The 12,280-nt window shown below is 34.3% G+C and overlaps 2 protein-coding genes across 2 annotated transcripts in view; both read left to right on the top strand.

The window, feature by feature from the left end:
• Positions 1 to 7,154: 7,154 nt before the first annotated feature.
• LOC127846266 (uncharacterized) lies at positions 7,155 to 12,142 on the top strand. Its single transcript, XM_052377437.1, has 5 exons — positions 7,155 to 7,326; positions 7,562 to 7,615; positions 7,787 to 8,043; positions 8,172 to 8,361; positions 12,102 to 12,142. Exons 1-5 carry the CDS (start codon positions 7,164 to 7,166, stop codon positions 12,140 to 12,142), a joined length of 705 nt encoding a protein of 234 aa, XP_052233397.1. The 5' UTR covers positions 7,155 to 7,163.
• The window catches only part of LOC127846265 (mucin-2-like), a 92,891-nt gene continuing 92,664 nt past the window's right edge, over positions 12,054 to 12,280 (top strand). Inside the window, exon 1 of the mRNA XM_052377436.1 lies at positions 12,054 to 12,134. The gene's annotated coding sequence lies outside the window, so the exon portion shown is untranslated. The remainder of the gene's footprint in view (positions 12,135 to 12,280) is intronic.

Genomic DNA, 12,280 nt, shown 5'->3' with positions numbered 1-12,280 from the left:
TATAATGGTTGATACTTTAAGAACGGTGCTACTCTAACTATCTTGTACATGTTGCTGGAAAGTCTTTATTACAAATACATATATTTTTGCTGAGCATTTTATTTGTTGACGAGATTAACAACATGCTGAGACATCCTTGTCATACATCGTTGTAAAAATGTTTACAACCATATTGATTTGGCTGTACCTACAACTTCAGCTGTTTCGACTACACACTCATACTCTTACTCTCTTGTACATGTTGCTGGAAAGTCATAATTACAAATACATATCTTTTCGCTGAGCTTTTTATTTGTTGACGAGATTAACAGTATGCTCAAAAGTAAGTATAATCCTTTATGTTAATAAATTATAATCCAATTGCTTACACCATCATCATTCCATTGAGACATAATACATTGTTTAAATACTTCATGAACAATATTTGACTAGCTGTCTGTGCATTAATATAATGATACTTTAAGATCGGTGCTACTCTAACTATCTTGTACATGTTGCTGGAAAGTCTTAATTACAAATACATATATTTTTGCTGAGCATTTTATTTGTTGACGAGATTATCAACATGCTGAGACATCCTTGACATACATCGTCGTACAAATGTTTAAAACCATATTGATTTGGCTGTACGTACAACTTCAGCTGTTTCGACTACACAATCATACTCTTACTCTCTTGTACATGTTGCTGGAAAGTCTTAATTACAAATACATATCTTTTCGCTGAGCATTTTATTTGTTGACGAGATTATCAATATGCTGCGGCATCCTTGACATACGTCGTCATATAAATGTTTGAAACCATATTGGCTGTACGTACAATTTCAGCTGTTTTGACTACACAACCATCGGTTTCCTCGACATCAACTCCACCATCAACATCAATTACAACGCCAGGTTAAAAATGTTTAAATTTGTTTTGATAATGTAATTGCAGTAAAACTTTTCGTTCTTAACAAATGCATGCTAGAGAAAATATGTTCTCTTTCGTAGACCTATATTGTAATTACACACATTGACTAATTGCCATTATGCACGCATTAAACCTACATTTACGACTGCCAAATATAGAATATTGCGAGATGGGCGAAGAAGAGAGAGTCGTTTCACCACGTATCGAAAGCATTACCTCTAACGGCTTACCTCTTGAGAATTTCGATGCGTTCAACACGGACGAAAGACCCATACCAGTTACAACAGATGAGAACAACACGGTTGTAGTCAAGATTGACATTCAACGGCCAGACGCGACAGAAGTGAATGCGTTGCAATTTCCAGAACCTAAATATATTGAATCCGTCACCGTTACCTACAAAGATAACACAACTCTAACTCAGGTATGTGTATTCATGTGCTTACGCTAGGTTGATATTCCGTGGACATTTTAGGAGCTCTAAACATGAATAAATGCCTTTGTCATACAATTGTAGAAGCCGCAAGAAGGCACGACCCGAGAAGATAGTGGTGTTGTACTTCTGCCAAACAACGGCAAGAAAGTAGTAACCATTACGGTCACATATAGATCTCAAGACGAGTCTGAAATCTTGTTGAGTCCGATTACTGCTCTGGTATGCGAGGAATTGACAAGCACAAGCATCACAACGCCCAGTAAGTTTAATCCTTCATGTTAAAAAATTATAATCCAATTGCTTACACCACCATCATTCCATTGATACATAAAACATTGTTTAAATACTTCATGAACAATATTTGAATAGCTGTCCGTGCATTAATATAATGGTTGATACTTTAAGAACGGTGCTACTCTAACTATCTTGTACATGTTGCTGGAAAGTCTTAATTACAAATACATATATTTTTGCTGAGCATTTTATTTGTTGACGAGATTAACAACATGCTGAGACATCCTTGACATACATCGTTGTAAAAATGTTTACAACCATATTGATTTGGCTGTACCTACAACTTCAGCTGTTTCGACTACACAATCATACTCTTACTCTCTTGTACATGTTGCTGGAAAGTCTTAATTACAAATACATATCTTTTCGCTGAGCTTTTTATTTGTTGACGAGATTAACAGTATGCTCAAAAGTAAGTATAATCCTTTATGTTAATAAATTATAATCCAATTGCTTACACCATCATCATTCCATTGAGACATAATACATTGTTTAAATACTTCATGAACAATATTTGACTAGCTGTCTGTGCATTAATATAATGATACTTTAACATCGGTGCTACTCTAACTATCTTGTACATGTTGCTGGAAAGTCTTAATTACAAATACATATATTTTTGCTGAGCATTTTATCTGTTGACGAGATTATCAACATGCTGAGACATCCTTGACATACATCGTCGTACAAATGTTTAAAACCATATTGATTTGGCTGTACGTACAACTTCAGCTGTTTCGACTACACAATCATACTCTTACTCTCTTGTACATGTTGCTGGAAAGTCTTAATTACAAATACATATCTTTTCGCTGAGCATTTTATTTGTTGACGAGATTATCAATATGCTGCGGCATCCTTGACATACGTCGTCATATAAATGTTTGAAACCATATTGGCTGTACGTACAATTTCAGCTGTTTTGACTACACAACCATCGGTTTCCTCGACATCAACTCCACCATCAACATCAATTACAACGCCAGGTTAAAAATGTTTAAATTTGTTTTGATAATGTAATTGCAGTAAAACTTTTCGTTCTTAACAAATGCATGCTAGAGAAAATATGTTCTCTTTCGTAGACCTATATTGTAATTACACACATTGACTAATTGCCATTATGCACGCATTAAACCTACATTTACGACTGCCAAATATAGAATATTGCGAGATGGGCGAAGAAGAGAGAGTCGTTTCACCACGTATCGAAAGCATTACCTCTAACGGCTTACCTCTTGAGAATTTCGATGCGTTCAACACGGACGAAAGACCCATACCAGTTCCAACAGATGAGAACAACACGGTTGAAGTCAAGATTGACATTCAACGGCAAGACGCGACAGAAGTGAATGCGTTGCAATTTCCAGAACCTAAATATATTGAATCCGTCACCGTTACCTACACAGATAACACAACTCTAACTGAGGTATGCGTATTCATGTGCTTACGCTAGGTTGATATTCCGTGGGCATTTTAGGAGCTCTAAACATGAATAAATGCCTTTGTCATACAATTGTAGAAGCCGCAAGAAGACACGACCCGAGAAGATATTGGTGTTGTACTTCTGCCAAACAACGGCAAGAAAGTAGTAACCATTACGGTCACATATCGATCTCAAGACGAGTCTGAAATCTTGTTGAGTCCGATTACTGCTCTGGTATGCGAGGAATTGACAAGCACAAGCATCACAACGACCAGTAAGTTTATTCCTATATGTTAATAAATTATAATCCAATTGCTTACACTATCATCATTTCATTGAGCCATAACATATTGTTTAAATACTTCATGAAAAATATTTGAATAGCTGTCCATGCATTAATATAATGGTTGAAACTTTAAGAACGGTGCTACTCTAACTATCTTGTACATGTTGCTGGAAAGTCTTAATTACAAATACATATATTTTTGCTGAGCATTTTATTTGTTGACGAGATTAACAACATGCTTAGATATCCTTGACATACATCGTCGTAAAAATGTTTAAAACCATATTGATTTGGCTGTACCTACAACTTCAGCTGTTTCGACTACACAATCATACTCTTACTCTCTTGTACATGTTGCTGGAAAGTCTTAATTACAAATACATATCTTTTCGCTGAGAATTTTATTTGTTGACGAGATTAACAATATGCCCAAAAGTAAATATAATACTTTTTGCTAATATATTAATATCCAATTGCGTACACCATCATCATTCCATTGAGACATAACACATTGTTTAAAAACTTCATGAACAATATTTGAATAGCTGTCCGTGCATTTATATAATGGTTGAAACTTTAAGAACGGTGCTACTCTAACTATCTTGTAAATGTTGCTGGAAAGTCTTTATTACAAATACATATATTTTTGCTGAGCATTTTATTTGTTGACGAGATTATCAACATGCTGAGACATCCTTGACACACATCGTCGTACAAATGTTTAAAACCATATTAATTTGGCTGTACGTACAACTTCAGCTGTTTCGACTACACAATCATACTATTACTCTCTTGTACATCTTGCTGGAAAGTCTTAATTACAAATACATATCTTTTCGCTGAGCATTTAATTTGTTGACGAGATTAACAATATGCTGCGGCATCCTTGACATACATCGTCATATAAATGTTTGAAACCATATTGGCTGTACGTTCAATTTCAGCTGTTTCGACTACACAACCATCGGTTTCCTCGACATCAACTCCACCATCAACATCAATTACAACGCCAGGTTAAAAATGTTTAAATTTGTTTTGATAATCTGATTGCAGTAAAACTTTTCGTTCTTAACAAATGCATGCTAGAGAAAATATGTTCTCTTTCGTAGACCTATATTGTAATTACACACATTGACTAATTGCCATTATGTACGCATTAAACCTACATTTACGACTGCCAAATATAGAATATTGCGAGATGGGCGAAGAAGAGAGAGTCGTTTCACCACGTATCGAAAGCATTACCTCTAACGGCTTACCTCTGGAGAATTTCGATGCGTTCAACACGGACGAAAGACCCATACCAATTACAACAGATGGGAACAACACGGTTGTAGTCAAGATTGACATTCAACGGCCAGACGCGACAGAAGTGAATGCGTTGCAATTTCCAGAACCTAAATATATTGAATCCGTCACCGTTACCTACAAAGATAACACAACTCTAACTCAGGTATGTGTATTCATGTGCTTACGCTAGGTTGATATTCCGTGGACATTTTAGGAGCTCTAAACATGAATAAATGCCTTTGTCATACAATTGTAGAATCCGCAAGAAGACACGACCCGAGAAGATAGTGGTGTTGTACTTCTGCCAAACAACGGCAAGAAAGTAGTAACCATTACGGTCACATATAGATCTCAAGACGAGTCTGAAATCTTGTTGAGTCCGATTACTGCTCTGGTATGCGAGGAATTGACAAGCACAAGCATCACAACGCCCAGTAAGTTTAATCCTTTATGTTAATAAATTATAATACAATTGCTTACACCATCATCATTCCATTGATACATAAAACATTGTTTAAATACTTCATGAACAATATTTGAATAGCTGTCCATGCATTAATATAATGGTTGAAACTTTAAGAACGGTGCTACTCTAACTATCTTGTACATGTTGCTGGAAAGTCTTAATTACAAATACATATATTTTTGCTGAGCATTTTATTTGTTGACGAGATTAACAACATGCTGAGACATCCTTGACATACATCGTCGTACAAATGTTTAAAACCATATTGATTTGGCTGTACCTACAACTTCAGCTGTTTCGACTACACAATCATACTCTTACTCTCTCGTACATGTTGCTGGAAAGTCTTAATTACAAATACATATCTTTTCGCTGAGCATTTTATTTGTTGACGAGATTAACAATATGCTCAAAAGTAAGTATAATCCTTTATGTTAATAAACTATAATCCAATTGCTTACACCATCATCATTCCATTTAGACATAACACATTGTTTAAATACTTCATGAACAATATTTGAATAGCTGTCCTTGCATTAATATAATGGTTGAAACTTTAAGAACGGTGCTACTCTAACTATCTTGTACATGTTGCTGGAAAGTCTTAATTACAAATACATATATTTTTGCTGAGCATTTTATTTGTTGACGAGATTATCAACAAGCTGAGACATCCTTGACATACATCGTCGTACAAATGTTTAAAACCATATTGATTTGGCTGTACGTACAATTTCAGCTGTTTCGACTACACAATCATACTCTTACTCTTTTGTACATGTTGCTGGAAAGTCTTAATTACAAATACATATCTTTTCGCTGAGCATTTATTTTGTTGACGAGATTAACAATATGCTCCGGCATTCTTGACATACATCGTCATATAAATGTTTGAAACCATATTGGCTGTACGTACAATTTCAGCTGTTTCGACTACACAACCATCGGTTTCCTCGACAACAACTCCACCATCAACATCAATTACAACGCCAGGTTAAAAATGTTTGAATTTGTTTTGATAATCTGATTGCAGTAAAACTTTTCGTTCTTAAGAAATGCATGCTTGAGAAAATATGTTCTCTTTCGTAGACCTATATTGTAATTACACACATTGACTAATTGCCATTATGCACGCATTAAACCTACATTTACGACTGCCAAATATAGAATATTGCGAGATGGGCGAAGAAGAGAGAGTCGTTTCATACTTCGTTTAATACTTCATGATCAATTTTTGAAAAGCTGTCTGTGGATTAATATCATGATTGATACTTTAAGAACGGTGCTACTCTGTTGTACATGTTGCTTTAAAGTGTTAATTATAAACACATCTTTTCGCTGAGCATTTTATTTTTTGACGACATTAACAACATGCTGAGATATCCTTGAAATAAATCGTCATATAAATGTTTGAAACCATATTGTTTTAGCTGTATCTACAACTTCAGCTGTTTCGACTACACAACCATCGGGTTTCTCGACATCAACTCCAACAGCAACGTCATCTACAAAGAAAGGTTGTTTATATATATTGACAAAAATACGTTTTTTATTAAACAATTGTTTCTAAACAGATAAATGCACAATATAAATTGTTTTCTTTCGTATATGTAGTTTTTAATTGTATTCATTGAATAAATGCTATTATATACTATTTGAAACCTGCATGAATTTTTTTTTCCTGATTATAGATCATTGCGGGATGAACCAAGAAGAGAAAGTAGTTCAACTAAGTAGCAAAACTATTACTTCTAATGACTGGCCCGTTGAAGAGTTCAATCCTTTCGACCCTAATCAAAGTCCAATAATAATTTCCGCTGATGGAAATAACACGGCTTTAGTAAAGATTGATATTGAACCGAGAGAAGTGAACGAGTTAGAAATGCCAAAACGTGGAAATATAAAATTCGTCACCGTTACATACGCAGATAACACAACTGTAACTGAGGTATGTGCATGCATGTGCTATGACCAAGGTTTTTCTTTAATGGAATTTTTAGGATTTTTAACATGAATAACGGTCTTTTTCATAAAATTGTAGAGGCCGCTAGAAGACATGAATCGAGAAGGTAGTGGTGTTGTACCTTTGCCAAGCAATGGCAAGAAGGTGGTAACCATTACGGTCGCGTATATATCTCAAGACGGTAGTGGTATCGAATTGAGCCCAATTGCTGCTCTGGTATGCGAAGAATTGACAAATGAAACCATCACACTGACCTGTAAGAGAATCCTATACGTTAATACATTATATACTTCATCATCATACATTGTTTTAAGTCGTATGTATGTACCTTTTATCTGTTTTGAAGATATTGCTTGAAAGTCAGATTTTATAATACATATCTATAGACTAAGCGTGTTATCTGTTTACGAGATTTGCAACATGAGGAGACGTCATTAACATAAATTGTCATATCATTCTTTGAAACCATATTGTTTTTGTTTCACGAACAGCTTCAGCTGTTTCCTCGACATCAACTCCACCATCACTATCAACTACAAAGCCAGGTAACTTAATTGTGTATTCGTTTTGATTTTGTTATGGAGGTAAAATCTCCCATTCTTAACTAATAAATACTATAGACAGTTTTCTTTCGATAAATGAGTCTTTAATTATAGACATGGACTAGATGTCCATCTGAACGCTTTCAAACATACATGTACGTTTGAAATTGATAGAACATTGCGTGATGGGCGGACCAGAGGAAGACGTTGCACCAAGTTTCACAACCATTTACTCTAACGGGAAAACCGTTGAAGGGTTCGATCCGTTTAATCGGGAAGAAGGATTGAAAGAACTTACACTCGATAATAACGACATGGCTGTAGTCATGATTGACATTACACCAATAGAATTGAACGAGTTACATATTCACACATTTGACACAGTTTTATCTGTCAACGTTACATACGAAGATAACACAATTCAAACTAAGGTATGTACATACCTTTACTATATCCTATATTGATATTAAATGGACCTTTTTTACAAGCGCAAAATACAGTAAATGTATGTCATGGTAATGTTTAAAACTTACCTCCCTTTGTCATACAATTGTATCAGACGCGACCGTTCCTGGTGTTGGAAACTGCCGAGGACACTGTTGTGGTTGTGAGTCATCCAAGGAATGGCAAGAATGTAGTAACTATTACGGTCACAATAGAGTCTTTAGACGGCGCAGACATCATGTTGAGTCCGATCACCGCTCTGTTATGCGGCGAGAAATTTACAACAGCAAGCATCACAACGCCCTGTAAGTTTTATATATGATACATTATCAAAGTACATACTCAAATATCAATTCATAGATAAATAACAAGATGGTTTTGAAATTTCATTAAAAATGTGCAGTTTTGTAATATTTAAGAAGGCTGCTTCTCTTGTTTAATATGAGTCGTAATGCCATTTGTATTTTGTAAAAAAGCTCACATATTTGTGAGAAATAGTTGTTTGGCAAGTTTTATGTATGTGCTGGTTGTCATGTTAAATGTAATGCTGACAAGTTTGATTTAATAAAACATTTATTCGCTGAGAACATTATTTGTTGACATGATTCACAATATGCTGAGAAGTCCATCACATAAATAGTTCTATCACATGCCAAACCCTGTTTCCCATGTAATATTACCATCACGAATATTTTCTTTATCCTGCCTCTGTTGCAAACATTGACCGAAGAAAGCAGAGGTCGAATAAATTTTCCTATCTCCGGTCAACAGGATGTAGTGTATCCTTCGCACGCCGTGACGATAAACATGTTCTAATATTTTACCTTTGAAATTTATTGGGACGCATCATGAATGTTATCGTTAAATTATATATCATCATTTTTTTCTTCTTTAAAATATATTGCCGAACCACCTTTACGTATTTATCATTTTCATTTACTTGATTACGCAATTTATGACGTATTAAGTGTGACGTCATTTCTCAGACGAAACATACTATCTAGTTTCGCTCAGGATTTTAGGGACATAGTGGTTTTAAAAGTATTTAAAAAAAAAAAATTAAGCATCGAACGAATCATAAACGTATTCCGGATTGTGCGTTTGTCATTCATAATTGTTATCTGCGATAGGAATAAAATAATTCGCTACGGCAGGATTACGATTTCGTAAATCGGGGTTTGGGTTAGAGTGGTAAGCATTCGATACAAACGCTATAAAAAATAAGTGTGGATTAAGGGGTGTTGCGGCAGTTTATTTAACCGAGGATATATTTATAGCAACACCGATGATGCTATTATCACAACTCAATATTTCTGTTATCAGTATCATCAGAAATGACTGAGTTGGTTCATAAAAAAATTTCGATCCCAGGTGTTTTTTTTTCCTTTTTTTCTTTCTTTAATTCCATTCTTGTTTTATACTGGAGCTCTTTAGTCCTGTTGTTTACATTTATCAATTTAAAGCATTTAATCACAAACTTCAAAACATGCCGAAATCTGTGAGCAAGTACATGTAAGTTATTAATGATTAAGGTCGAGTTTGTTACTGTATGGTCTTATGTTTTTGATTGAATTTTTTTTATGTCTTTTGGTAAGCTGTTGTGATCCCAGTTAAGATTGTAAACAATTTCTTATGTTTATGCATATTTCTAACAATCAATGTACCGGTACTTGGGTTTTGCCGAATTGATGTTTTTTGATGAAATTTGACGTAGGCGGTAGGGATTGTTAAAACAAAAAAATCTCTATTAAAAGTGCGGGGGCCCCGCAAGTTTTATTTGTGTTTTATGATGACAATAGGTAGATGAACATATTTGAGCAGTTCCGCAGAATTCTATTAATCAGACATTTTTTTCCATTTATTGTAACAATAGTAAAAAATGACGTTTGTTTTGGGTGACAGAAAAAATCTTATTTTTTTTAAATAAAAATTTTACTTGTGTAATCCATTTTATTGGTAGTGTGTGATTTCATTAAATTGTATTTGATGTTTCTTAGCTTATATAATATCTTCATGTTGCTAATTTCATAGGTTATTAATTATTTTTACGCAATTAGAGATTTTTCAGTTTTATTGAAAAAGTACATGTTATAGAATGGTGAATAAAATCAAAACAAGGTCGGTGACCCTATGTTTTTATTTCATTTTTCATATAGTATTTGTATCTATATATCTTAAATATACAATTTGGACAAAATCTATTTGATGGATAAAAATCAGCAAAACTGCAGCAACACCCCTTTAAATACATTTCGATAATAGGGATGAAAAAAACAAAACAGAAAATGGATTTCGACAAAGCGATGGAAGAACAGAAAATGGATGTGTATATCATTGTCAATTTATTGTTATAGGCAATTGATTAAAGTTTTCATTAAGGTAAATAAAATTTAATTTTAGTTTTGGCTGCTGCATTTTTTTCTTTTTTTACCAAGAAAAATATCACATTCTCGATTCGATTTTTATTTCTTCTAATATTTTCAATAGGAAAGTATTAAAAGGAACAGTTTAAAGTTGAACTATATTTAACGTGACACAATCGATAGTTATTCGGTCGTCTGGCGCTACTCGTAAAATATATTTTCTCTGATCACTCGTGAAATAACAAACGATCTTACACTGACATGGACAAATAGCCTCTAGGCCTATATCTTACACATGTGTTATATACTTTTTAAGCGTTTTAATGGCTTAGTTTTCGTTCGATTGACCAATCGCATGTTTTTATTCTGCTGAAATGACGTTGCAACGTCAAATGACGTCAGGAAATGTAAACAACATTCGGGATTTATCATTATGTTTGCGTAAAAAATTATATAATTTGCTCATTTTAAAGAAAAGCATGTGATAAAAAAGATCTGACACTCGTTGTCATTTCATACCATATTTTATTTAACTCGTCAAGGAAATTCGTAAATAAGCTCGCCAAAGGCTCGCTTACTAAAACAATTCCGGAACTCGTTTAATCAAATATGGTAAAATATGACAACTCGTGCAATATCCTATATATAGAACATATCGTTACTATGAATAGAAAAAAATGACGTCGCGAGCGGGCCGTTATTCGTATCTAGCGGGCCAATATAAATTATATCAGCCCGCTTAGCCGGGCCGCATTTTTATATCTGAAAAGAATCTGATTACGCGGCTTCAACTTAACAAAAGTGCGTTCACATTTAATTTTAGCCAACGGTGATCAATAAAATATTACCAAACCTCAACGAAAGAATCGAACATAGTTATAATGACACGTAGCACACAACTTGAATACACACATATCGATTGAAACTAAAATTATATCGGTCCGCTTAGCCGGGTCGATTTTTCATATCAGAAAGAATCGGATCATGCGACCGCAACTGTACTAAACTGCGTCCACATGCAGTCTTAACCAAAGTAAATCAATAAAATTAAGCCGCAACTCACAAAAGAATTTAACATAAGTATGATGACACTTAGCACACACTTTGGATAGTACAAATATCTATTGAAACCGAAACTCTTCTAAACATTAGAAAGATTCATCTATTTGAGCTTTAACAGGATGAATAAAACAACAAAAAGTATTGTAAAAGACACACTTACCTCAATTACAACTTTAATCCGGCGCTTACAACAATAAAATAACAAATATGTGTAATTCTGTGTTATGTTTTTCCAATCGTTTAACTTTATTAATATTCATTTTAATTCACACTTTTTTAAACGAGTGCATCAAATGCTTACCACTGTCACCAAAAACACGTTTAAAAAAATCGAATGTCGAAGCAATTACACTAATTGTATTTATATCGACGCTCCCAATTATGCATGACAAACAAACTCCGAAATACGTTTCGGGTTCGTTCGATGCTTAAAAATATTTAATTGTTTAATAAAAACCCTCCACGGGCCGTTATGTCGGCAGCGGGCCGATTATAGACGTCCGGTCGAGCTCTGCCGTGTATAACTGTCTAAATATCAATACATATTTAAAACCATGTTGTTTTAGCTGTACAGACAACTACAGCTGTTTTGACAACACAACCATCTGTTTCCTCGACAGGCACTACACAACAACCATCAACTACAAAGTCAGGTTTGTAATATTTAAAGTCGTTATGGTTTTGAAAGGAGATAAAAGCTTTCTACTTTTACAAAGAAATCTTGCAGAATGTTGGGATTCCTTTGGTATAATTTTTTTTAACCCATTTATGCCTAGTGGACTCTCCCACCCTTCTAATT

Source organism: Dreissena polymorpha, chromosome 9, assembly GCF_020536995.1.
Source record: "Dreissena polymorpha isolate Duluth1 chromosome 9, UMN_Dpol_1.0, whole genome shotgun sequence".
Taxonomy (NCBI): domain Eukaryota; kingdom Metazoa; phylum Mollusca; class Bivalvia; order Myida; family Dreissenidae; genus Dreissena; species Dreissena polymorpha.
Note: the sequence above shows the minus strand (reverse complement) of the source record. Positions and strands in the feature narration are given on the sequence as shown.

Bases quoted from the DNA above. Each gene is read 5' to 3' on its own strand.
- LOC127846266 (XM_052377437.1), top strand. From the start codon at position 7,164: ATGAATCGAGAAGGTAGTGGTGTTGTACCTTTGCCAAGCAATGGCAAG. The intron at 7,616-7,786 runs GTAACTTAATTG...TGAAATTGATAG, and splicing joins ACTATCAACTACAAAGCCAG to AACATTGCGTGATGGGCGGA. The intron at 8,044-8,171 runs GTATGTACATAC...CAATTGTATCAG, and splicing joins ATAACACAATTCAAACTAAG to ACGCGACCGTTCCTGGTGTT.